The sequence below is a fragment of the Pan paniscus genome, chromosome 22 (assembly GCF_029289425.2).
Source record: "Pan paniscus chromosome 22, NHGRI_mPanPan1-v2.0_pri, whole genome shotgun sequence".
Lineage (NCBI taxonomy): Eukaryota > Metazoa > Chordata > Mammalia > Primates > Hominidae > Pan > Pan paniscus.
Window position 1 is genome coordinate 30,487,705 of NC_073271.2, and position 26,957 is coordinate 30,514,661.

Sequence of the window (26,957 nt, forward strand, 5' to 3'; positions counted from 1 at the left end):
GTTGAGTGCTTGTTATAAATACGGCATTATTCTAGCTGGTGTGAGGTTACCAATTTTTTTTTAAACAAAAGTAATATAAATATATACACACACATTTAGTGACTGCATATGTGATGTGTGCTTTTGAAGAAAAAGGAGATGCTGTTGGAGGAAAATGGTGGTGGTGGTGGGAAGCGATTTAGAGTAGAGCCAGGGACGTCTCAGAAGTGACAACTAGCTGGAACCTAAAGAATGAGGAGGTAGCAGGTGGAAGAGAAAGGCAAAGGCATTCTAGGTTGAGAGAATAGGATGTGATAATGTCCCGAGGAAAGAGAGCTTACTGACAGGGAGGGAAGATGTCAGGTGTGACCGAACTGTAGTGAGCAAAGGGTAACTGAGGAGGTGGTCAGGAGCCTGCTCAGCCAATGGGGTAAATACTGTTAAGGAATTAGGACTTGATTTTAAGAACAACCATCGCATCATTTTAAAAGCAAACAAATTGCACTATAGTTTCCCTCTTCAAAAAGGCACATTGGCTGTGCACGGTGGCTGACACATGTAATCCCAGCACTTTGGGAGGCTGAGGCGGGTGGATCACCTGAAGTCAGGAGTTCGAGACCAGCCTGGCCAATGTGTTGAAACCCCGTCTCTACCAAAAATACAAAAGTTAGCCAGGCGTGGTGGCATGTGCCTGTAATCCCAGCTACTTGGGAGGCTGAGGCATGAGAATCGCTTGAACTGGGGAGGCGGAGGTTTCAGTGAGCAGAGATCGTGCCACCCCACTCCAGCCTGGATGACAGAGCAAGATTCCGTCTTAAAAAAAAAAAAAAGCGCACATTGATGGCTATTCAAGGCAGAGAGGGGAACATATAACCCCAAAGAGATGGCTCTGGGGAGGGTTGTGTTGTATTACATTGTTGTCATTGTATTATCCAGGTGAGAGATGCTGGCGGCTGGGCGGTGCCAGTGGTGATGAAAAGGAGAGATGGATTTGAAACATAGGAATAATCTCTCAGATTGTTTCTTGGCATCACTTACCTAAAATGCTGCTTTCAAATATGGATGTACACACCCCTCCCTTTAGGATACTTGGGACAATGTGCCACTTAGACATAGGGGATGGAACAAATTGGAGAGTCTGTCAATGCCCCCTGCAATCTTTTCTCTTGATGTTATCTCATAATGCCCCACAATTCTCTAAAAACAGAGAACATAAATGAGTCATTGGTCCATTCCACTGATGTTTGTTGAGTGCCTGTTATGAATGTGGCATTATTCTAGCTCTTGTAAGGTTACCAATTTTTTAAAAAACAAAAGTAATGCAAGACTGCTGATGAAAATTTGGAATATGAGAAAAGCATAAAGAAGAAAATATATATCTTTAAGCACACCACCCACTGTTAACATTCTGATCTATGTACTTCTAATATTTTCTCCATTTTCATATGTACACATACATTTATTTACATGCATATATAGATATCAAAGTGTATATATATAATTTTCTCTGCCATTTAAATTTTTACTGTGTAACAATCATGCATTGTAAAAAAAAGTGAATAAAATGTATGCAGTCAGTTTAAAGACTAACAAAATATGCATTAAATCACCAGCCAGGTTAAGAAGAAATACTATTACTTGTACCCTGGCATCTCCCTCCCACCTTTACATAGCCAAATCCAGAAAAGATCTGTTTTCCTAACCTTGTTCGCCTATTTTATTATTTAAATTGCAGCAGGAGGGAAGCATGTCTACTTTATCCAATTTCACACAGACGCTGGAAGACGTCTTCCGAAGGATTTTTATTACTTATATGGACAATTGGCGCCAGAACACGACAGCTGAGCAAGAGGCCCTCCAAGCCAGAGTTGATGCTGAGAACTTCTACTATGTCATCCTGTACCTCATGGTGATGATTGGAATGTTCTCTTTCATCATCGTGGCCATCCTGGTGAGCACTGTGAAATCCAAGAGACGGGAACACTCCAATGACCCCTACCACCAGTACATTGTAGAGGACTGGCAGGAAAAGTACAAGAGCCAAATCTTGAATCTAGAAGAATCGAAGGCCACCATCCATGAGAACATTGGTGCGGCTGGGTTCAAAATGTCCCCCTGATAAGGGAGAAAGGCACCAAGCTAACATCTGACGTCCAGACATGAAGAGATGCCAGTGCCACGAGGCAAATCCAAATTGTCTTTGCTTAGAAGAAAGTGAGTTCCTTGCTCTCTGTTGAGAATTTTCATGGAGATTATGTGGTTGGCCAATAAAGATAGATGACATTTCAATCTCAGTGACTTATGCTTGCTTGTTGGAGCAATATTTTGTGCTGAAGACTTCTTTTACTTTCTGGGCAAGTAAATATCATTTTAATCAATATCAATGATGAAAATAAAGCCAAATTTGAAGTAAAGTATCTGGGCAGTGACTGTGGGGATAGAAAGGAGAGATTTACAAATCATTGAATCTTCTTTCTCATGAAACATCATTTGTGTGTGACAAATTCAATTTATAAATAACCCAGATGTATTATGTAGAAGCTGAGGCTCAAAAGCTATCACTTGCTTACCAGACTGACATAGGAGCATTTATCTGTAATATTAATTCATGAGTGTGGAGTCTGAAGAGATGAATAAATGAACCATAAGATTACTTTACATTTATTGTTTTCCTGGCCTTTAACCTATTTAGAAGTCTTAAGACAGAACAAACATTTTTCTTTTTCTTTTTCTTTTTCTTTTGAGACATGGTCTCTCTCTGTCACCCAGCCTGGAGTGCAGTGGTGCAATCTCAGCTCACTGCAGCCTCAACCTCCCGGGCTCAAGTGATCCTCCCACCTCAGCCTCCCTAGTAGCTGGGACTACAGGCACGTATGCCACCACGCCCAGCTAACTTTTGTATTTTTTTGTAAAAACAGGGTCTCACTATGTTGCCCAGGCTGGTCTCGAACCTGAACAAACATTTCAAAGGACAAATAATCCATACCAGAGAAGTACAGTATTTAAGAAGTACCCAGTATAACAAGAACATATTTTAAAACTAACATTTAAAGTTTTGCAGAAAACTAATCTTAAAAAGTTCTCATTATTTAAGAAAAAAAATAAAAAGTTATAATGTCGCTTTAAAAATGTATTCTTTTAACTTGATTTAGTTTTCCTCTATTTATAATTAGTTGTTAGCATTTACGTTTAAGAAACTAAAGGATACAGAAAGGGTCTAAATTGCTGATGCCCTCTGAAGACCTAGACAGGAACTACTTAATATCTTGCACCATGTGGTGCAGGATATCATAGAATGTCAGGGCTGATCATTCTACTGTTGGCAGAGACCACTTCACTTACAGATGAGAGAAGGGCAGTCCACTGAGAGGAGACAATTTCATTCACTAATTCGGTCAGGCAACATTGACCTACTTGGTCCACTGGCCTAGACCCCAAGAGTATAAAGATGAGCAAGGCTGGGCATAGTGGCTCACACCTGTAATCCTAGCACTTTGGGAGGCTGAGGTGGGCAGATCACCTGAGGTCAGGAGTTCAAGACCAGCCTGGCCAACATGGTGAAACTCCATCTCTACTAAAAATATAAAAATTAACTGGGTGTGGTGGCAGGAGCCTGTAATCCCAGCTACTGGGGAGACTGAGGCATGAGAATCACTTGAACCTGGGAGGGGGAGGTTGCAGTGAGCCGAGATTGCATCATTGTACTCCAGCCTGAGTGACAGATGCTAAACATCATAGTACAATGTGACAAGGTCCTAACAGAGATCAATGCAAAGGGGACACAGCCAGCCAGCACAAGGACAGGAGGGCATGTCTAACGCAGGTCAAGGTCTTCTCTCTCAGAGCAGCTGAGAGTAGCAGGTCAATGGCAGCAGAGAGATGTGGGGCCTCGGCATCCCATGGCTTCATGCCTCCCAGTTTACCCTGTTCTCCTCCCCATGCCCCAGCCAAGGCACAGCAACGATGGGCAAGGCCTCAAGCCTCAGGGTGCTAGGACAAAATTTAGAAAAAGAGGCTCTTCTTCAGAGAATGCTTGTAGAACTCGTTATTCCAATCACAAGGTTTGTCTCTTTAAAATTACAGAGTGAGATATGTACAAGGTATCTACTTCCTAATAACAGATTTGCAATTATGCCAACTGAAGCATTCAGTACAGTTAGAGAAAACCATCCATATTCCAAGAGCAGATGTAGGAAGAGTGGCTTCCCTCCTCAGATCAGAAACCCAGAAATGTTGTGCCACCCAGAAACATCCATCTCAGAGAGGCCAGAGCAGCCATCAGGCTTTAAATCCCAGCCCTCTGCTCTGCATCCAGACAGAAATCCGAGGTTTCCATCAGGTGACAAAGACCCTCTCCTTAACCAAACTGTCAAGCTCCTCTGAGCCCTCTTCTTGACTAGAGCCCAACCATGGCCCTATAAAAACTGCAGACTCTCAGCACACATGATTTCGCCCACCTTTGCACACTAAGAGACATAAACGCTAGCATAGGTTCTAAGAGCTGAAAGCTAAAGCGTCTGCCCGAGAAAAGTGAATGCGGCCTGAAGAATTTACTAATTGTTCCAACCAAAACCTGGTGACAGGCAGATAGTCCCCTGATCCCTCTCTTAAGGCAGTTACTTTAGAAAGTTTGCAATTATAAATCCTTTCTCTCTCCCTTGAGATGTAAATCTTCTACCATTCAGAACTGTATTGTTTCTTTGAAATGCAAACATTCAAACTCTCCTTGCTGGATGGGTGCCTTGCTCTAACTTACTGCCCCCCATCATAGACAGAAGTTTGTTTCTCCTCTAGATAGGAGCCAATTAACAAACCCAGATCACACTGACCAACCCCTTCCCACTTTCTATGCATTTCCACTTCCTTGACTCTGCTCAAGCCCCATCCCCACTCAGTTACCTTTGCACAAAGGGAAGTTGAGCTGGGCCTCTTCCCTCTGGCAATAGCTAATGATTTCAGTCAATCCTTACTGCTTTAACTGGCTTTCTTTACCTTTGACACAGGTAAACACATGGAGAGCAAAATCGGTTTTTCTGGCCGGGTGCAGTAGCTCATGCCTGTAATCCCAGCACTTAGGGAGGCCAAGGTGGGAGGATCACTTGAGCTCAGGAGTTTGAGACCAGCCTGGCCAACATGATGAAACCCCATCTCTACTAAAAATACAAAAATTAGCTGGGTGTGGTGGTGGGTGCCTGTAATCCCAGCTACTCGGGAGGCTGAGGCAGGAGAATTGCTTGAACCTGGGAGGCAGAGGTTGCAGTGAACCGAGATTGCACCACTGCACTCTAGCCTTGGCGACAGAGTGAGACTCCATCTCAAAAAAAAAAAAAAAAAATCGAGGTTTTCCTAATTAAGTACATTTTATTATCATCACTGAAAGTACAGGTGGTAACATAGAGGGTTATCAGCCAACTTCACTTTTGGGGAATGGGAGAAATGCTGACTCTCTCCAAGCATGTTGGGTGTCTAGTGGTTGAAGCCATTTGCCAAGATTGTCACCCTAGGATCCACTCCCACCAAACCTGGGCTTTTCACTTTCAACCCAGCAACTGAAAATGCCAGTTCAAACAACTTGCTGTTTTTTTCTACCCCATTTGCTTTTAGAGTTCCTTCTGCCTGTTTTATTGGCTCCATATAACCTGAATACCACTTATTTCTTAAAGCATAGCTCAGATGCTATTTTAAAAGGAGCCCAGGATAGTGGCTGATTTGATAGAATCTATACCCAGATTACCCAGGGTCAAGTCCCAGCTCTGGTACTTGCGGCCTTTAAAACCACGAAAAAATTACTTTAATCTCTGTGTCTCCATTTCCTCAGTTGTGAAATGGTTATCATTATAGCACGTCCCTTACAGCCTTGTTATGAGACTTAGGCAACAGCCACTAGTGCTTAGAACAAAGCTATTTTTGTAACTTTCCCCAGGAACACTTCCCTTAACAGAACCAACCCCTCCACCCCTCAGTTTGTTCTTCCCTCCACACCCTCTAACATTCTAACATAACCACAAAGAGTCCTGATGGGATTTGGAGTTACACTGCCTGGGTTCGAATCTCAATTCTGCCACTGCCATTCGCGCGTTTTCTATTGCCAGCCACCTTACTCTCCCCTGGCCTCAGTTTCCTCATCCTTAGAAGGGGAGCAGAGCACATGGTGGTAACTCCCTGCACATTCCTCTCTTTCCTTGTATTGGGTGCCCAGTTTGTGCCCTCACATGGCGCTAGCACTGAGTGGGCTCTAACTCTGTACGCGTTTACTAAGCATGTTGACTGAAGAAATCTGGAAACCTAGTACCGCGGCACCATATCGTTACCCCAAAGGAAAATGCATGCACGCTGTCAGAGATGACGAACACTGCGTCTGGAAACTTCTTAAGGGCACCCACGTGTCCTCAGCTGCAGACAGCAGCGAGGAGACACCCAGGGAATTCGAGACAGCGGAAGGCGGAAGGGTCCCGCAACAACCCACCCTCCAGCTCAGGTGAGTTCAGAGTGAGAACGCACCGCCAGGCTTGGACAAAGGCACCCAGTCTACACCCCAGCGGCTCCCCGCCGGGGCCTACGTGGACTTCAGCCTCCAGCCACAGGGCCAAGAGCTGCTGGCCAGGGCTGCCCGCCTGGGCTCACTGCGCCTGCGCAGTGAGCAGCGCGCCCCAGGTCTTCTGCCCGGGCCCACTGCGCCTGCGCACGGAGTAGTGCACCCACGTCGGCGGCACCGGCCCACTGCGCCTGAGCACGTAGCGGTGCATTTCGGGACGTGTAGTTTTCCCTGGCAGGACGGTAGAAGTCGTGGTTTGTGCGCGGCCAGGCGCTGGAGCCTCCGCTGCCGGGAGCAGTAAGTGTGTGACGTCGGGGTAGAAGGGAGTGACCCAAATTCCAAAAGCTCTTTGGGGTGCTGCGATGTCGCGGCCGGCCCCGCGCTCGGGTTTTCCCTCCTAGACAAAAGTCTGCCGGCTCCCGGTCGCGCCGGGGCGGGGATCCGGAAGGTGAAGGCCGCCAGGCCCCACCTGCGGGGCGCCCCTGCTGGACCTGGCCGTCGGGCGCCGTCAACCCGCTGAGCAGCGTGTTCCGGCTGGCACGTGGCCCGGGCGGGGCTCAGGATTGGTTCAAGCCTACGGTGTTGGTCCCCGGAGAGTCTAGGGAGACAAGCAATCCCCTGGAATGGTGGGGGAAGCGATGACAGCCCCTGGTCCTCATCCGCAGCTCTGGGGGAAGTGGGGGGGTGGGGAGGGCAGGTGTTGCTCCCTGAGTGTTGGGGGAAGGGTATGGGGAGAGGACCCTGAACTGGCCCCCGGGTTACCCAGGAGGAGCTGAGGCCCAGAGAGGTTCAGCGACTCGCCCAGGGTTGCACAGCGAGCACAGTCACCGACGTTGCCCTCCGAGGCCTGGGCTTCCAGCAGGGAGAGACACGGACACCTGTCATCGCTTCTCGGTGGATCCCTGAAATGTTGAGTTGTGGAGTGTGGGCAGCTGAGATCGGGCAGGGCTGGTTTCTTGTAGGCCCAGGCCTCCGTGTAGAGGGCCAAGTGATGCCCAAGGTTCACCTGGCAGCCCCCTCTCTGGACCTACCCCTCCTTATGATTGGGTGAAGGGTTGGGTGAAAAGGGTAGAGGCCGGGAATGAGAACAGCTTCAGAAAGTTCAGACAAAGGGCGCAGCATGATTCGTGGCTGGAAGGAGACAGCAAGCGATAGACTGATCCTTGAATTTGTTAGGTGTGCCAAGAAGAAAAAGTATTAATAGATTTTGGACGACACATTATCCATATTGCTTTAGTTGGTCTAACCAAAATAAGCGAATAGCTTTTTTGTTTCTAAGAGAAACCTGACAAAGGAAGACAGGGTATTTTTGCGGTGAAGGAAATAGAAATATTTGGAGTTGTATCTAAGCCACTTGTTACTTTTGTGTTTTAAGCTAAGATCATGGATAAGTCCAGGGAAAGTTAAAAATTTCCCGCACTTCTTAGATTTTATGCCCCTCAAAAACATCCCCACCTTGTTGGCTTTTGCAGTTCAACCTTCAGATACCAGCTCCCTCGTTTCTAATATTGCATTAGGTGTACATATGGCAGCAGAGCAAATAGCTTACTGATACTTTTAGCTTTTTTCTTCTCATTTGCAAAAGACTCTATGAAAATGGCTGGCTTGGGCATGTAATTGAAGGGAGGTGGGGAAAAGTGGTAATTCAGAGGCAGTGGGTGGGAATGAGCAAGGCACGTCAGGGTGGTTCACCCTCTTGACTCCCACCTCACCACAGCCCTTCTGCTACTATTGCAGATTGACTCTAAATATGTTTCTTTCCTAAAGAGCTTGAATTTTATCACTCCAGGTATGAAGTTGAGGCAGCTGCCAGTATATTTTGGCAGTCAGGTTCTGTGATATCAGAGAGGATGGTGAATTGTGAATTCCAGAGTTGCAGAATTGTTCTTTAGATTCTGATTTTTTAAATGACAGCACTTTGGTTTGGAGGGTTAATGACTTACCCCAGGTCATATGCCACACCATGGGTAACACCAAGAGTAGAGCTCAGATCTCCAGTTGTCCTGGTCCTCAGGCTACTGATCTTTATTCCCTGCCCTGCTATCTTGGAATGACTGCATTTTGCCCTGGATGTCACTAGCCTGTATCCTTCAGGTTGGCATGTCCAGTCATGGAAGGAGAGAGATTTAACATAACAACAATGGCTGACATTCAATTCTTTCGGTGTGCTGGCCATGGTGCTTAGTGTTTACAGTCTAATCTGCAAGAGAATTTACAGATGGGCAAGTTGAGGCCGAGAGAAGCCAAGTGACTTGTCCAAGGTCACACTGCTAGTGAACATAGCACATGTTTTCCAGAGGGCCAGACCACTGGATGTTTTTTCATTCATTTCCTCCTGTAGGATCGTTGGACCTATTTCTCGTTCTTGACTTTGGGAATCAATATTCTACGTACATCAATTCACTGGGTATGCAGTTTTGCCTCTGAAAATTTTGAGGGAACAGCCAGACTCATCTACTATATTTGTATACAACTCAATTAAAACAGGAATTGTAAAAATAAAATTTGTAAGATCTTTAACATTTTAATATACAACATTAGCTAATCACTAAGATTACTAGAGATACTCAAAGTGAAAATTGTAGCAACAGGTTATAACATGTTAGGAGCATATTTCTTTAGGGCAGTCAGAATCTGCTGCTTCTTAAAGACAAGTGGGCCATTTACACATGAAGGTAACAAGCACATTCAGCCACCATCATTATAGTTAAACAGATCTACGATTTAAATTCCTATCGCTACCTTATCTGACTTTGGAAAAGTCATGGGGAAAACTTGGCTACCTTGTGCCAACTGCTAGCTTGTTTTCAAGATATTATAATCTTGAATAGATGGGGGATGAACTTTTTATACTTAGATAGCTTTGTAATTGAAAGTTTGTATAAAAACATCTTGCCTGAAGTTCATCATATCCCCATTCTATCTAAAGGCCTTTGAAATTTTCAGCCACTTTTCTTAATTATGACGGTAAGTACATTTCAAGAGAAGTGTTTCCCTGACTTTTGAATGCAAAGCTCTCTGCCTGTGTCAGGATGGTGCCGAGGTTAAAGCCCTGGAGCCAGACTGGATGGGTTCGAATCCCAGGCCCACCTGCCAGACCCTCGATGTGTTACTTAAATTTTATTTCCTCCTCTCTAAAGTGGAGGCAGTAAGCTGTTTTATGGGGTAGTTGTGAGGGCTAAATGTCTTAACTCATCTAAGCACTTTAGCCACTTTTTTCTATCTGACACAAAAAAGTTAAGCTATGATTATTGTGCTATAAAGCATTGGATTTCAGAAGAAGTAGGGGCACTAAACACCATCTGCTTGACACCTTTCTTCACTTACAGATGGGACTGAAGCCCTAGAGGGAAGTCACTTACCAGAGGGTGTAGGTTCTTCATCCAGAGCTGAAGTCTTCTTGGGGTATGTGTCATATTCTAAGAGTAGGGACCTACAAGGCCCTGGAGCGAATCCCAAGGCTCGGGCTGCCAGCCCTGCCTTCTCATTTCCATATGCCATGGTGTGGCATATGACCTGGGGTAATATCCTCTGAACCAAAGTGCTGTCATTTAAAAAATCAGAATCTAAAGAACAATTCTGCAACTCTGGAATTCACAATTCACCATCCTCTCTGATATCACTTCCTTCCCTACCTTCTACTAGGTCTCCCTCAAGCTTTAGAGAAAATTCTGCATCTGAATTGCATCCAACAATTTTTCTGCCCTGTCACTTATTCCCTTGCTCCCAGATAATCTTCAAAAAACCAAGATGAGTTTAATTAACACTCAGAGGACTTGACAAAGACACTCACTCCCAAACCAGCTTGCGTTTAGGTCTGGAGGCAGGTGGAGGGACAGATTTTAGACTTGGGCCCTTAGGTTCACACAGATGAATGGGATGGGAGCCCATGTCCCCTCAGAAGCGGCGCTGTGCTGCTGGCGGCTACAGACAGCTGGTGAGGAGAGCTTTCTGCTTAGCAAGGGCCAGGCCTGTCTGGGCCCTCGCCCAGCCCATCCACTTCCCACCAGTCTCTCAATCGCCTTGTCAGGACACAGCCCACCTCTCTGTGGAGCTCACTTTCTGTTCACATTCCCTCTCTCCATCAAAGAGACATCTTTCTAAGGTGGTCTGCCCTAGGAACTCCAAATTGACCTGTTTCTTTCTTCCTGCCCAGATCAGACCTTCCAGCTGCCTCTCATGTACTTGTCTGTTGGGGGCTTGTGTTGATCAGGAGTGAATTCACAGTCTACCATGAATTGGAAGGTGAGTATCATTTTAAATATTTATGGCTTGGGGTTTTTTCTTCCTCCTGATTGTGAAAATTCAGAATAACAGTTCTACACCAGTAGCTTGATTAAAAAGAAAAAGTAGGTGAAAGCATAATATTTATGTTTCATTTTAAGTTAAAACATAAATGTACATTTATTCGCTGGACTTCTGGAAGAAGGCCAGGCCTTTTCTTCGAGTGTGCATTCACTAACTTCAAATCTTCCTCACTTTTCTTACAAAAACTATACCTTTAAAGCTTTACCTGCAATTTTGCATTGTGCTTTCTTTTTTACACATTTTTTTGTAGAGATAGGGCTCCACTATGTTGTCCAGGCTGGTCTTGAACTCCTGGGCTCAAGCAGTCCTCCTGCCTGAGCCTCCCAAAGTGTCGGGATTACAAGAATGAACCACTGTGCTCAGGCCATTTTAGTTCCTTTAAAGTAGATGCAGTGGACTGAATGTTTGTGTTTCCCCAAGTTCATATGTTGCAACCGTAGTGCCCAGTGTGATGATATTTGGAGTTGGAGCTTGTAAGAGGTAATTAGGTGATGAGGCTGGAGCCCTAATGTTTGGAATAGTGAGCTTATTAGAAGGGCCCCAGGGAGCTCTCTTACCCTCTTTCTGCCATGTTGGGGGTACAACAAGAAGCCAGCCGTCAGCAGCCTGGAAGAGGACTCCGCTAGAACCCCCCTGTACTGCACCCTGATCCTCAGGCTTTCAGCCTTTCGAACTGTGACAAGTACCTCTTTAATAAGTCACCCAGTCTGTGGTCCTTTGTTCTAGGAGCTGAATTGACTAAGACAGTGGATTAAGATCTTATGAGCAGTGCATACACAAAATCTTTCCAGTGTTTCATACTCTTTCCTAATCTTTTACAGTTGACTTGCCAACGGCATTTTTTTTCCAACTCAAACTTGAGTCTTTCAAAGTATTCAACTTAGTTTTCATAAAAACTTTTGCTTTACACAGTCATATTTCACAAGCGTAATGTTTGAATAAGTTATGGAACATAGCATCAAGTACAACTTAAACAAACTGCTTGGCGAGTAAACACACCTGACCCCTGTGAAACATTAGATTCAACTGGTGGGAGCAGAAGTTCAAGGGCAGCCAGAGAGTAGGTCAGCAATCAGGTTCCACTGAGGGAAAGGAGAATGTCATCTTAAGTCCCGGAAGTCAATAAGGTGAGGTGGAGGTTGTTTAAGAGAGCAGCCACTAAAATATATTTATTATAGTCACTTTGCAAAGTCTAATATCAAGCAAAAATCATGCATTGTCTCACCATCTAGAAATGGCTACTATTAACAATCTCGGTATATTCATCTTTTTCTGTATATATGTGTGGCGTGTTTTCATGCATAGGATCTTATTTTACGTGTTTTTTCAATTATTATAAGCATTTTCTTCAAAACATCCAGTGGTTTTCTATTGCAAGGAGAAACTGGAAAGGTCTGGAAGCAGGATCAGGGAGCCAGGAAGGTAGCTTTCCCATCTTCCCCAGCTCTGTGGGGTGAGGGGCTTGGCAGGCCCTGCAGGAAGGCTGAGGGCCCAGGAACTTGTATAAGTTAAAGATGGCAGAGTGAGTGTTCTGTGAAGGGTGGGAAGATATAGGACAGTTTGTTTAGCATGCCTTGAGGATCAGAGCTCACAGTGGAAAGGTTGGGAAGGAAAGAAGAGGCAGTGAGAGGATGGAGAGGGGAAGGAGCGGAAAGCAGTGTGGGGTGAGGTTTAGGGAGGCCATTCGCCCACTGCAGTGGCTAAGTCAGTAGAGGAGAGAGGCAGTAACTGGTACTAAGGGCAAGGGTTCAAAACATTAAACCTAATGCCTCAAGGTGGTGTTTCTCACTCCTGAGCACTAGTTAAGGCAAGGATTTCGAGCCCCACTCCCAGAGTTTCTGATTGGGTAGATCTGGCTGGGGCCTGAGAATTTGCACTTCTTACAAGTTCCAGGCGGTGCTGGAGCACGCTGGTCGAAGGCAATGCGTGGGAAGTTTTCCTCTTTAATTGTAGAGTGACACCAACCCATGTGACCACTCGGGCCAGTCTTGCTTGTGACAGTTTTTTCTGTCATCAGGAACAAAGTCTGCCCAAACCTTCCCAGCTTCTGCACCAGGGAAGTGGCTACCAGGGAGCAGCTTCGTGTTTAAATACAGCCCCATCTCGTGTAGTGTTAGAAAGGAATGGCCGCAGGCCGGGCGTGGTGGCTCATGCCTGTAATCCCAGCACTTTGGGAGGCCGAGGCAGGCAGATCACTTTGAGCTCAGGAGTTTGAGAACAGCCTGGACAATGTGGCGAAACCCCGTCTCTACAAAAAAATACAAAGATTAGCTGGGCATGGAGATGCGTACGTGTAGTCCCAGCTACTCGGGAAGCTGAGGCTGGAGAATTGCTTGAGCCTGGGAAGTGGAGGTTGCAGTGAGCCGAGATCATGCCCCTGCACTCCAGCCTGGGCGACAGGGTGAGACCCTGTCTCAAAAGAAAAAAAAAAAAAAAGAAAAAGAAAGACAGTCATGGCCCTGATTGCAGAGAGCTGCAGAAGGTGGAAGGTTCAGTAGCCCGCAGTGCGTCTGGTGGCCTTCCCCCTCTGGCTCAGTGGGCCATGGCCGGCAGCGACAGTCAACAGTGCTACCTGTGCGTTAGCAACAAGTATGGCCTCATTATTTAAAAACTTGGTTATTCCCATTTCACAGATATTGGGGTTTTGTTTTTAAAAATTGATGTAGATCTAGGCCAGGCATGGTGGCTCACCCGTGTAATCCTAGCACTTTGGGAGGCTGAGGTGGGAAGATCACATGAACCCAGGAGTTCAGCACCAGCCTGGGCAACATAGTGGGACCCCAGTTCTACAAAAAATCAGAAAAAAATAGCTGGGCATGGTGTCATGTGTCTGTAGTCCTGTCTACTCGGGAGGCTGAGGTGGGAGGATTGCTTGAGCCTGGGAGGTCAGGGCTGTGGGAAGCCGTGATCATGCCACTGTACTCCAGCCTGGTTGGAGTCTCAAAAAAATATTCATATAGATCCAGTCCACCCTGGCAGCATTCATTTTCCTCCCTGAAGGTCTGTATGTTTCAAGAGATGTAAGGGGTTTGTTAAAAGGAAATTGGAGGAAGGGGTTTCATACCACTGAAGGTTAGTGCCTAAGAGAGGGGCAGGAAGGGGGCCCTGGAGCCCTTCGCTTTACCCTGTGAATGTTCTTGACCTCTGCTGCCCTTGTGCTGCGTCCTTCTCAGTCCACACTTCTGCCTCTTGCCATGCGTTTCCACTGCCTGTAAAACAAAGTGAACACTGAAGCCTCCCACTAGGGTCCATTGTCTGATGCGTTTCCATTTCCATGGGTTTTCTAACTTCTGGATGAGAGAGTACATTCCTGCAATTGCTAAAGCTAAGTTTCCTATCTGGATTGTAGATAGCTATGGGCAGTAACATGGGCTTTGTTATATTAGTAATAGGGCCCCGGCCGGGTGCAGTGGCTCACACCTGTAATCCTAGCACTTTGGGAGGCCGAGGTGGGTGGATCACGAGGTCGGGAGTTGGAGACCAGCCGGCCAACATGGTGAAACCCTGTCTCTACTAAAAATACAAAAAATTAGCTGGGCATGATGCCGCATGCCTGTAATCCCAGCTACTCGGGAGGCTGAGGCAGAATTGCTTGAACCCAGGAGGTGGAGGTTGCAGTGAGCTGAGATGGTGCCATTGCACTCCAGCCTGGGTGACAGAGCAAGACTCTGTCTCGAGAAAAATAATAATAATAATAGGGCCCCATAGGTTTGTTCAGAGAGACTGAGAAAGCTGGAAGAGATTAGCTTTTCCCAGTGTGAGTCATTGCCTCAGGTAGCCTGGAAAATCCTAGCAAACAAAAAGAAGTTTATACAACAACATTCTTTTCATAGCTGGTTTGTATGCATGGCGTCAAACCTTCACCTCTAAAATGTGAACCTTCAAGAAAACAGGATTTCAGGGTTTACTGGAGGGAGGGGATTAGCCTAGGTCTGAGGGAAGAAGAACCTGGAAATGAAGTCAGTGTTTAAAGCTCCTTATATTTACCAGAGTAAAAAGTTGAAAAGTTTCACTTTCGGAACTTTTTAGTCTTTGTACTGATGCCAGAGTGATCTTTCTGAAGTGTATGTGTTGTGCTTATTCTTTACTGTTAAAACGATATCATGGTTGAAAACTATTAGCTAATTACTGAGTGTTCTTGTGTTCTTACTGTTTTAGTAAAATTAAAACGATTTAAGTATTTGCGTCCCTGCCTCCTCCCATGATTTTCATTGTATTTCTATCATATCATGCTATATCCTTCTGCAAATATCCATACATAACCAGTTAAATGATTTCAGAGGTAGCGAGTCTAGTTGCCTCTGGAAAATTCAGTAGCCAAGCCATAGTGTATTTGCATATTGTAAATGTGAAGTGGATGGGTGTGAGGAATGAATCATATATAGTACAGGACAGCGTGATGCTACAGAGTTGGGCTGTGGAGCATTTGGAGCTGGGTCAGGCCCTGCCTCGCTGACTGCTGGCCTCCCCGCCTCTGCATTTTCTCGGCTCCACCGCAGTCAGGGCGAGCCATCTGCTCATGGAGGTGGCTAAGGGCAGAAGGGAAAGCCGCATAAGGCACTTTGCATGCCCTGAGTTCCCAGTCTACAGCAGCTGATGCTACAGCTTCTAAGCGTGAAATCCACATCTAGTTCTGAGTCATAAAGAGTTTCGATACAATCATAGGAACATTCATCGACATACACTGTGATTTCATGAATTTCAGTTTATTGAAAATCAGGCATCAGTGGAAGGGAGACTGGCCCCGGGGTTAGAATGTCCTTCCAACTGGCTCCTCATGAGGGAGCTGTGGGACCCTCAACCTCTCAACCTCCAGGAGCTCTTCTTTCCTTGCTCATATAACCAGGGGGTCGAGTAGGTCCCCTTGAAAGTTCTTTCCAGCCCCCCGATTCTGTGAGCATATTGTACACACTAACTAGGTTCAGATCAACTTCGGTTAGACTATTAGAGGGAGGTGCACATGTATCCCCCGCAGTGGAATCTCATTGGTATTTCATATAATAAGTGATTGACAGAAATAAGGATTTCATTGGGATAAAATCCTGCCTGGTCCTGTAAAATAATGATTGCTCAACCACAGCACACCTTTTCACTATTTGGGAGGGAATTTTTAATCACACAAAAAGCACATAAATATCATTCAGGTCATGCTAACCATGTGTATGGAACTAATATTTGCTTTGAAGTACTATTGCAATATATAGAATTTCACACAAAAAACCTACTAGTGCAAAGAGTGAGTAATTCAAATGCATAGTGTTTCCCTAGACTTTATTTTAGTGAATGGGGTTGCAAGAGCAGTTAGTAAGTAGCCATGTTTTAATGTTTTGAGTTCTGTCGTGTTTTATTTTACCAGCAAGTGCCAGTGCTAGTGAGTCTCTAGAAACAAGAGAAAATCCCAGAGTACTAAAGCTGCAGTTTCCAGAAGCAAGGTCTGATTCACCCTTACTTTGTAGATGAAGGGGCAGGAGCTCAGAAAGAAAGGAGCTCATTGCCTGACCCAGGTCACACGGTCAGTCGGTGGTAAAGTAGAGCTCTGACCCAGGCCTCCGGGCTCCAGCTCCTTTCACTGGATCTGGCTGCTGCCTCAGAAGCAAGGGCCTGGGTGATCAGCAGGTTGCACGGTTGAGCTGTGAGAGACCAGAGTCCCCACGCCTGTGGATGACCGGTGGTCCCCTCCATGAAGCCAGCCGCAAGCAAGCAGCAAAGAGCAGAGCTGTAACTTGACTGTTGGCCCCATGGGGATAGAGACCTTTTCTGCTTGGTCTCCAGGGTAGCTCCAGCCCCCTATCCTCGTGCCTGTTGCAGAATAGGTGCTAAGTAAATATTTGTTGACTGAAGGATCATAAAAGAAACCTCCCATATCAGTGATGGAACATTAGTTAGCATGGCTTCTTTCTTCTTGAAGGTTCTTGAGCACGTGCCCCTGCTGCTGTATATCTTGGCAGCAAAAACATTAATTCTCTGCCTGACATTTGCTGGGGTGAAAATGTACCAAAGAAAAAGGTTGGAGGCAAAACAACAAAAACTGGAGGCTGAAAGGAAGAAGCAATCAGAGAAAAAAGATAACTGAAGGTGAGTCCACAGCACCCAACCTTGCAAATGGGAGCTGGCCGGTGGGTTGGGGTGACCAATCAATGAACAAGAGAGGTCTGCGACCTCCCTGTCCGTCGGGTCTGAAGGGCTGCGTGGGGGCATGTGGCCTCACCTGTTCTCTAAGGTAGAACTGCTCCATAAAGGGCCAGGTGTGCAGATCCTGGTCCTGGGATGTGAGTGCTGCTGAGCCAAGGTGCACGGAGCATTAGTTCATCCTTCTTGAAACCTGCGGTGGCAATGGTTCTTGACAGGTATTGGGTTAAGAATTGAGGACTCAGTGACAGCTGTGGACCTTCTTCCCAGAGAAGCACACATACTGAAACCATCTGCATTTGTGTGTGGGGAGAAGTTTGCAGATGTGGGGAGTCACAGGTCATTTGAAATTCCAAGATTAAGAAACCCTGTTACCTTTAAGATAAAGTCTGACTCCATGGTATGACAAATAAATCCCTTCCCAGTCTGGTCTTAACCCAGACCTCATTTGCCACTTGTGCCCACTCCCCATCCCCCTGCAGGCCATTCCTCAGCCACCATGGCCTTTGGCCTTGCTTACTAGGTTCTTCCCAAGGACCTCCTCACCAGGCCTGAGGGTACACTCATCGTTGTCACCCAGTGCCTATCACAGTGCACACTGGTGGGCTTAGAACACACTTGGGGAGTTACAATACATCAAGGCACCAGAAAGTTCCTGTTAAGCCCCTGTTACAGATTTAACACATGACAATTCACAGTTACCTTGATTCCAGTGTGTTGATGCAGTTTCTTCACTTTGCAGGTTGAGTTCTGTACTTTAAAAATCAGGGGATTCAGCCAGGTGTGGTGACTCATGCCTGTAATCCCAGTGCTTTGGGAGGCAAAGGTGGGAGGATCACTTGAGCCAATGAGTTCAAGACCAGCCTGGGCAACATAGTGAAACCCTGTCTCTACAAAAATTAAAACAACAACAACAACAAAAAACTTAGCTGCACAACTTATTGGGTGTGTAGTCCCAACTACTCAGGAGACTGAGGTGGAGGATTGCTTGAGCCCAGAAGTTCAAGGCTGCAGTGAGGCATGATCACACCACTGCACTCCAGCCTGAGTGACAGAGCGAGACCCTGTCTTAAAAAAAAAAGGATTCAAATATGGTGGCGGTGGGGTTCTAGATCTGTGGTTCCCAAACCTAGCTAATGATCAGAATTGCCCAGGTGTTTGTTTAAATGAAGATTCCCAGGCTTCAGCCCAGAGAGATTCCATAATGGCTCTGGTTAGGTTTGGGTGTTGGTTTTTGTTGTTGTTTTTAAGATAGGGGATCCTACTCTGTCATCTAGGCTAGAGTGGTGCAGTGGCACAATCTCAGCTCACTGCAGCCTCAGCCTCCTGGGCTCAAGCAGTCCTCCCAACTCAGCCTCCCGAGTAGCTAGGACTACAGGAGCATGCCACCACACCCGGCTAGGTTTTTAAAACAATTTTTAGTAGAGAAGGGGTCTTGCTGTGTTGCCCAGGCTGGTCTTGTATTCCTGGGCTCAAGCGATACTTTCGCCTCAGCCTCCTGAAGTGCTGAGGTTACAGGTGTGAGCCACTGTGCCCAGCCTCTGTTCTTTTGAAAACCCATTAGATAATCCTTAGGTTGTCTTCTCAGCAACAGGTCATTGTAGGAACCACTGGGCTAGGTGGCCTCCCAAACCCAGCCCACTCTGAGATTCCATGCTGAATTCCCTTGCAGTGCCGTCAGGCTTGTTGAGGCTAAAGACCTACTGATGAGGAATAGTAGCAACACCTACTAAGTGGTTATTCTGTGACTTTGCTAAGCATTTCATGCACAGCTGTGTTATTCAGCCCTGATGACTCTGTGAGGCATGTTCAGATTGAAAGAATGGCTCACTCTACATGGTGAAGAACAGAGTCAGAAATTGATCCCAGGTCAAATGCATTCAATCAGCATGGCCAAGCCCAAGCTGTGCTACCTTCCTGAATACAGGCAAGTGAGCTCGTAGGGATGCTTCACTCTGTTACTCACCACTTCCGGCAGCTGCCCACTCGCTGGTCCCCAGTGAACTGTAGGCTTTTGCTAGATAGAAGTTTCTTTCTTTCTTTCTTTCTTTCTTTTTTTTAAGGTGTTTGATTGACTGAAATTTAGGAGTAGGCATTACGATGGGAGGAGAGAAATTAAAAAGGGTGAGGGAAGGCAGTTTAAATTAAAATGTTGCTGATTGAATTTATATTCCTGACAATCCCATTTTGTGTGCTAAACTGATCAAAGGAAGAAAAGATGAGATGGAAGATCATAAAGGCTTTGTTCCTCCCACAAACATCAGCAGAGACCTGCATTTAAGTCAGGGCTGGATGGCTTAGAAGCAACTCAGGGAGTTGGTCTTCCTCTCTAGGCTGGCAGCTTCTTAAAGACTAGAGACTTGCTTCAAACAAAAAGCGTTTTCAGGCCAGGCGCGGTGGCTCACGCCTGTAATCCCAGCACTTTGGGAGGCCGAGGCGGGTGGATCACTTGAGGTCAGGAGTTCAAGGCCAGCCTGGCCAACATGGCGAAACCCCATCTCTACTAAAAATACAAAAATTAGCTGGGCGTGGTGGCACGTGCCAGTAATCCCAGTTACTTAGGAGGCCGAGGCACGAGAATCACTTGAACCTGGGAAACAGGTTGCAGTGAGCTGAGATTGTGCCACTGCACTCCAGGCTGGGTGACAGAGTGAGACTCTGTTTCAAAAAATAAATAAATAAATAAAAGGGGGGTGGGGTGTTTCAGATGGAAGGGAAACTGATGCTAAAAATACATTCGTTAATAAATAGACTTGAGTGGTGTCCGCTTGTTAAGTTTAAATGGCTGAGCATACGTCTTTATGCTGAGCAATAAACATCAGGTATACTCTTATCAAACATTTCCTACTCATCCCTTTGGTTTTCCCTTCTAGATTCTGCCATGTAAATGTCAGCTTGAGTGGACTCCAGCTGAGAAGAAAGAGAAGAAAGACTTAGTTACTGAATAATTTGTCAGAGGATAAACTCCCAACCTAGACCTTTCACTTAAAATAGTGTGAATTTGTGTATGTTTTTAAAAGAACCAGTACTGGCTGGGTATGCTGGCTTTTACCTGAAATCCCAGCACTTTGGGAGGCCGAGGCGAGTGGATCGCCTGAGATCAGGAGTTTGAGACCAGCCTGGCCAACATGGTAAAATCCTGTCTCTACTAAAAATATAAAAATTAGCCAGGTGTAGTGGCGCGCGTCTGTAATCCCAGCTACTCGGGAGGCTGAGGCAGGAGAATTGCTTGAATCCGGGAGGTGGAGGTTGCAGTGAGCCTAGGTTGTGCCACTGCACTCCAGCCTGGGCAACAGAGCGACTGCGTCTCCAAAAAAAAAAAAGCAAAATTAAAATTAAAAAAATAATAATAACCAGTATTTTGTTTACTAAAATAAAATGCCTTTGTAAAAAAAGGAGTCGTGGCCTTTGGAATAAGTCAAATTGTGTATCTCTTTCTCTTTCTCTTACACAGCACCCTCCACCCCGTGTTGTAAAGCGGGGGGTTTGTAAACCTACACCTCCCCCACCATCTCAAGCTGGGGGGTCCCAGGTGAGAGGCTTCCATAGAGGACAAGGTGGTGCAGAAACATCTGCTGTGGGAGTGGGGTCCCCAGCACTGGGTGCTTCGGCCAGCTACCCCCGACCCCAGGCCCCCTCATAGGCTGCCCTCCCATACCCTCCTTTCTCATCTTTTCCTCCTACAGGTGCTACGCCCCTGTGAGAGTGTTTTGGAGTGTTTTCATTGTTAGGGTGGAGGGAGGCTGTGTGTGTCCAGGAAAGGTGACTCCTGTGTTAACCATGAGGGTCCTCGCAGGGAGGAATCGTTGGGAGCCCTAGGGTGTGTTTTGTCCTCTCCTCACCTGTTTGCTCCTTGGGATTTGCTGATGAGAAATGAAGGGTAGGGCACCCTAGGAGCCACTGGAACCAAGGGCAGGGAGGATGGGAAGATGTTTTACTCAGCACCTAACACACGCAGATCCCTGTGACAAGAGCTCATGCTCTCCCACTTCTCGCAAGACCCCAGAGTGGATGGGGAGTGAGGTGGCAGCAGCTGGCACTGGAAGCAGGGCGGAGTGTTTGGTCTGGTTGCTGATGGCTGCATGGGAAACTTGCAGGAGTGTGTGTTAGTAAACGTCTCCCCGTCCTGGCCCAGTTTGTGTCGAACATTGCGTTTTCCATGTGGGGAGTCAGGGGAGTTCCATCTTAAATTGCACTGTGCTTGCTGGATGCTCTTCAGCACAATTTAGGAAGCAGGAAAGAATTTACAAAGTTCTGAGGACAGACAGACCCTGCTCCTACAAGCTGCAGTGCTCACCATAGTCAAAGTGGACTTTCACGTAAGCCCAGACCTCATTCTCTCTGAAGGAGGCCGCTCCAGCCTTTGCCAGGAGCCCTGGTGACTTTATTCTGCCTAATCCTGCTGCGGCCTGGGGTCCTGTTAGAACGTGAATGGAAGACCACAGCAGAGGTGGGATGCCCTTGGATTTCTGCCATCCCCACGCTTTCGTGACATGCTCAGATGGGGCCTAGAACTGACCCTGGGCCGTGGCCTACCATCCTCCCTTTGTCAGGGCCTCTTTGCACCCTGGCAGGTTACCCCACCCACCCTGGCCCATGTTCCTGCCCCAGGGGCCTGGCCTCTCTGCTGCCCACCCTGCAGGTGTAGGGTATCACCTGCTCCTGCCTTGGCTGGCATCAGACCTACTACCTTGGCACCACTTTCCTCCCTCATGCCCACCCGCCTGTGTGCCTCATAAGTCCAAGGCGGAGGATCTGCTGACGAGTAGACACTCATGTGCTAAACACAAGCGCTTTTCTAGGCTTTGGGATTTAAAGCTACACTTTGGAATTTGTGGAAGATCTGGCCATCTTGGAAAATTAGGTAGAAGGTGACATAAGGACTGGACTAAACCACTGATCATCCCAACAGTGCCCGTGGCTTTTCTGTTTTTTGTTTTTGCTTTTGTTTTTTTAGAGATGAGGACGTGCTGTGTCCCCCAGGTTGGAGTGCAATGGTACAATCATAGCTCATTGCAGCCTTGAACTCCTGGGCTCAAGCGATCTTCCCACCTCAGCCTCCCGAGTAGCTGGGACTAGGCCCTGCTAATTTATTTATCTTTTGTTTAGAGACAAGGGTCACGCTGTACTGCCCAGGCTGGGTGTAGGTTTTTTCTGAAGAGCATTTGGGAGTTTTGTTTTTGCTTGGTTACTTTTCCTATGCACCCTTCTACCACTAGGGGGAGATGATTAATCACTAATTGAAGGGATTTTGTTCGTTTTTTACGTTTTGGGTTTTTTTGTTTGTTTGTTTGTTTCAATAAAGAAAGAGTTTAATTGCAGTAAGGCAGGCCGCGCAGGAGATGGAGTTCTTATTCAAATCGGTCTCTCTGAAGGCTCAGAGGTTAGGGGTTTTCAAGGCGGAGTTCTTGCTATCATTCCACTCCTTAGGTACATGAAGTTGGTAGATGTGTAGTTTGATGTTAAATTATTGGGTGGATGCATGCACCGCTGGTTGTAGAGACTGGTAAAGCCCACTAGCAGGACCCCACCTGGACCACAGCAATCCCTCAACCCGCTGGACCATCACCGAGAACAAACACAAAGGACCTGAAATGCGTTGTGAAGGCCAGAAGCCAACATCCACATTCTCCACCCACGGAGAGCCCCAGAGTCCCTCATGCACATCCTGCTTGATCTGTTACACACATTCACACATTCGCAACACATTTGTTTGGTTTTCAAGCTTACAACATACTAGAAACAGGAAGGAAGAAAGGCTGTCAGCAGCAGAAATACCTTTGAGCAAGAGGGACGGTCTTTGAGAAGCAGACTTGAGAACTCACCATGTGCTCTTCATGCGCCAGACACTGCAGCAGCCACAGCGTCCCACATGGGATGCCACACGTGATGATGTTATGTTCATGGTGATGACCTCAGGTGTGAAGAAGAGGTTCAGCCATTTCACACAGTCTGTTTAACAAGCACATACATAACACAGACATACGTGAGGAATCTCAGAAACCAAATAATTCAAACAAAGAGTCTGGGATTCTTTCAAAAGGGTTGCCTCTGCCAAGCTTTCTTCAAATTCTGTCTATAGGGAAACGTAGCTGTCAATGTCTCATTCCCGAAGACTTCCAGATGCCTGGATCTTTAGAGTTCTCCACCTCACCCCGAGTTGATTACACAAATGTTCCTGGAGCTTTGCTTAGTGCCCTGCTCTGTGCCAGGCCCCACAGGCAGAGATGGCAGGGACCCAGGCCTGACGTTGGAGAGCTCCTGACCCACTACTAGAAACCCACGCACCATCACACCATGAGGGAGCTCCCTCATGCAGGTCTCATCTGTGTCAGAGTGAAGCCAGAGGATGGACGGTGGAGAGTCTAGAAGGAGAAGAGAAAGGAGGATGAGTTCTCACACATGAGCAAGCAGGAGAGGCCATTTAAAATGCAGACTCTGGCCTGGTGCGGTGGCTCATGCCTGTCATCCTAGTGGAGGCCGAGACAGGAGGATCACCTGAGGTCAGGAGTTTGAGACCAGCCTGGCCAACGTGGTGAAACCCTGTCTCTACTAAAAGAAACCCAAAAATTAGCTGGGCGTAGTGGTGCATGCCTGTAATCCCAGCTCCTCGAGAGGCTGAGGCAGGAGAATTGCTTGAACCCGGGAGGCGGAGGTTGCAGTGCATCGCACCACTGCACTCCAGCCTGGGTAAAAGAGTGAGACTCTGTGTCAAAAAAAAAAAAAAAAAAAAACCTAAAAAATAAAAATAAAAATAAAATGCAGACTCCTGGGCTGGATTCCAGGTCCACCGCATCAGAACCTGCAGGAGAAGGACCAGGAATTTGTGATACGAACATCCCCAGGCAATTCTTGACCCTCCTTTTGAGACCTACACTGTAGAAGATGGGCAGAGGGAGAGGCAGCAGGAGCCCAACCTGGGAAGGAGCCATCGGGAAAGGTGGGAGGAGGGGCAGGAGACAGCGCACGCGAGGCAGCAAATCCTTCAGCCCTTACTCCCCAAGAGCTCACAGCTGCCTCCACAGAGGGTAACGGTATCATCCCCTTTTCGCAGATAAGGAAACTGAGGCAGAGAGGCCCTGCCTAAGGTCCCCCAGCTGGTGGGAGGCAGAGACAGGAACCAGCCCTCATGGTCTCACTGTGAGACTGGACTTTTCACAGCTGTGCTGTCGAGTCTGAGCCAAGTAAAGTAAAGCGAGAGTTTTTGTACTTCGAAGTCTGGGACATAAAATCTTCAAGATGTCAGCGTCAGTGACACGATGGTGACAGAGGCCAGCATTGCTTGTTGTATCTTTTTCCATCCTGTTCCTATCTACACTTCCATTCTTCTGTTCATTCTGCTTGCATTTCCCACCCTGTGACCTACTCTCCACTCAACACACAGATGGTTTTCATGGACACACACACACACACACACACCGCACACACACACATCACTCACAGACGCACCCTGTGCCCAATGTCAAAAGACAAAACTGCAACAAATTTAGTCATAGACCTCATTGTCTTTTATTCTTGATTCATGAATGCGGCAGCCTCCCTTCTATAAAACAGAGCAAGAGCTCCCACCGGACAATTGCAGAACAGTGGGCTTTGTAAGGTGGGGACAAGGAAACAGAACAATAGAAAAGAAGCTGATGGGTTAACATCAGGTTACTTCAGGACCTCCTAATCATGCTGACTCAGGTAGACCAGAAGCTCCTGTTTTCAGGAAAAACTAATCTGTTTGGGGACCTACCTGCTTCCTTATTAAGGTTTTGGGTTGATTATATGGCTCTTAGCATGACTGACTCCATTTTGGTTTGGTTTGGTCTGATCTGTTGGGGCCTAGTGCAGGATCTCAGTCCAAAACAACAGCCTCCCATAATTTTTGTTTAATGCTGGGTCAGTGGTAGGCTTGGTTCACTTGGGCTTCTGCCTGGGTGGGCCTTCCTCTTTTCCTCCTTTTCTCTCTGTGGTGAAATCCCCATTCTTCTTTCTGTCCTCCACTTCAGTTTCACCTCTTCCTGCAACCCTGCCCACAGCTCTTCAGCGCCAGGCCCTGGACTCTCAGCTCTCACTACGCAAATCTCCAACATCTCACTGAGTGGGAGGTGGCCCCCACCTCCACACCAGACCTGGACCTTGAGGGTCCAGGCTTGTTTTCCTTGGTACTCCTGGCCCTGACGCACCCAGCCAGGCACACAGAAGGTGCTCCAGTATTTGATGAGTGGATGACTGGTAGCACCAGAGGAAAGGGAGCAGGGAGTATGGCCAAGACCATTAGCTGCCTTCCTCAGTGTTCCTTCTCCCCTTCTCCCTAGTAATAGAACCCTGACTTTTACCTGGCCGTATGGTCACTCAAAATAAAGGACTACATTTCCCACCTTCTCTCGCAACCAAGTCTGGCCAATCAGGTTTAAGTGGAAGTGTAGTGTGGGACTTCCTGGAAGGATCTTTAAAAGGGACAGGATGGGCCCCTCTTCCTCCCTTTCTCCTGTTTGGCTGCCTGGAATACTAATGCAATCGCTTGTTCCGCAGCCACTTTGGACTAAGAGGTGAGTTTGAGACCTGAACCAAATCTAGGACAATGGAGTAAAAAGATAGGATCCTGGGCTCTCAGTGACCATGAATCCATCATTTCACCCCTGAACTGACACCTTGACACTTCTTATTTTTGGTGGTGGTGGTGGGGTGGCTTCTATTTTGTTGGCATCTCTGTGGTCTATTCATAGTTCACCTGTTTTAGCTGACACATGGAGCCAGTTAGAGATGGGCGCAAGGGCTTCCTGATATGAAGACTTGGATTCTGGTCCTGACCCTCCTGTTACTACTGTTACGTACGTGGCTAGGTGAGTCGGTCACCACCCTAGCCTGGCCTTTGTAAAGTGAGCTCAATGATCACTGCCCTCCCTACTGTACAGTGTTTGTCTGAACTGAATGAGGTCAAGCATGTAAAGATGGTTTGCATGTGGCAGGACAATCACAAATGGAAGGAGTGTATACTACCTCGGTGGGCAACTCAGCCACCAGTTGGCCAGGCAGGGGCTCCATCCAACCCAATTGGATTGAGCCAATGGCCAACGAACCCCATTTGCTAATTTACCTCTTAGGTCCTTGTAGGGGCAGCACCATTTCCTAATGCACCCCCACCTTGAAAGCCACCTTGATCCGTGGGAGGGAGAGGGGCTGTGGGTATTAGTGATGGGGAAGGCCAGAGAGGCTGGGATGTTCCATCAGCCAACCACTCAGAAGGAGAATAGTGCCACCAACATCAGGAGCTCACTTCTAGTGGACATGTCTAGAGATATGTGGCTCAGCCCTGCGTTGCTGCGTGTGGTCACCCGCTCTTAACTAAATACAGTGCTCTAAATATGGCTGCTCCCAAAGAGACTGTGGGCTGTCCTCACCAGCCATCCTGTCCCACCCCCACCAGAAGAAACCTCTTCTTATTATTAATTCCCTAACCGATTGCAGATATTGCAGATGGTCTTAAAGGAAATGCCAGAGAACAAAGTGTCCTCTGATCAAAGTATCTTAAGATGTGTCCACCCTCATTAGATGCCAGCGATAAAAAGGAACAAAAGTTTTTCTCAAAGAGTGAAAAGGAAATGAGATCAGTGATGGCAGGTCTAATTGTGGACATGTTTGCTTCGACCTTACCATGGACCACTCACTCAGTGGGTGCCAGACACAATGCAGTGGCTTGGCGCAGGTTATGTGATTTTTTTTTTTTTTTTTTTTTTTTTTGAGATGGAGTCTTGCTCTGTCACCCAGGCTGGAGTGCAGTGGCACGATCTCGGCTCACTGTAACCTCCGCCTCCCAGGTTCAAGCGATTCTTCTGCCTCAGCCTCCTGAGTAGCTGGGATTACAGGCATGTGCCACCATGCCAGGCTAATTTTTGTATTTTTAGTAGAGATGGGTTTTTGCCTTGTTGGCCAGGCTGGTCTCGAACTCCCAACCTCAAATGATCTGCCCACCTTGGCCTCCTAAAATGTTGGGATTACAGGCGTGAGCCACTGCTCC

The 26,957-nt window shown here is 47.0% G+C and overlaps 2 protein-coding genes across 11 annotated transcripts in view; both read left to right on the forward strand.

Annotated features, from left to right (window-relative positions):
- Window positions 1-1,726: 1,726 nt before the first annotated feature.
- KCNE2 (potassium voltage-gated channel subfamily E regulatory subunit 2) lies at window positions 1,727-2,098 on the forward strand. Its single transcript, XM_055105228.1, has one exon. It carries the CDS (start codon window positions 1,727-1,729, stop codon window positions 2,096-2,098), a length of 372 nt encoding a protein of 123 aa, XP_054961203.1.
- Window positions 2,099-4,013: 1,915 nt separating this feature from the next.
- Window positions 4,014-26,957, forward strand: part of SMIM11 (small integral membrane protein 11) — a 29,984-nt gene continuing 7,040 nt past the window's right edge. For 2 of the 10 annotated variants that reach the window (XR_612775.6, XM_008977690.6), the window contains exons 1-3: window positions 6,669-6,811; window positions 10,671-10,759; window positions 16,731-16,897. Coding sequence is in view for 9 of the 10 variants with exons in the window: in XM_008977690.6 (XP_008975938.1) it covers window positions 10,748-10,759; window positions 16,731-16,895 (177 nt within the window). In the remaining variant the exon portion in view is untranslated. Of the gene's footprint in view, window positions 6,458-6,668; window positions 7,424-10,670; window positions 10,760-16,730; window positions 16,898-19,824; window positions 22,282-26,957 lie in introns of those variants that run through there. The other 8 variants (XM_063601324.1, XM_063601321.1, XM_063601322.1 and 5 more) reach the window with 8 other exon arrangements.

Coding starts and splice junctions, on each gene's coding strand:
- KCNE2 (XM_055105228.1), top strand. CDS start 1,727: ATGTCTACTTTATCCAATTTCACACAGACGCTGGAAGACGTCTTCCGA.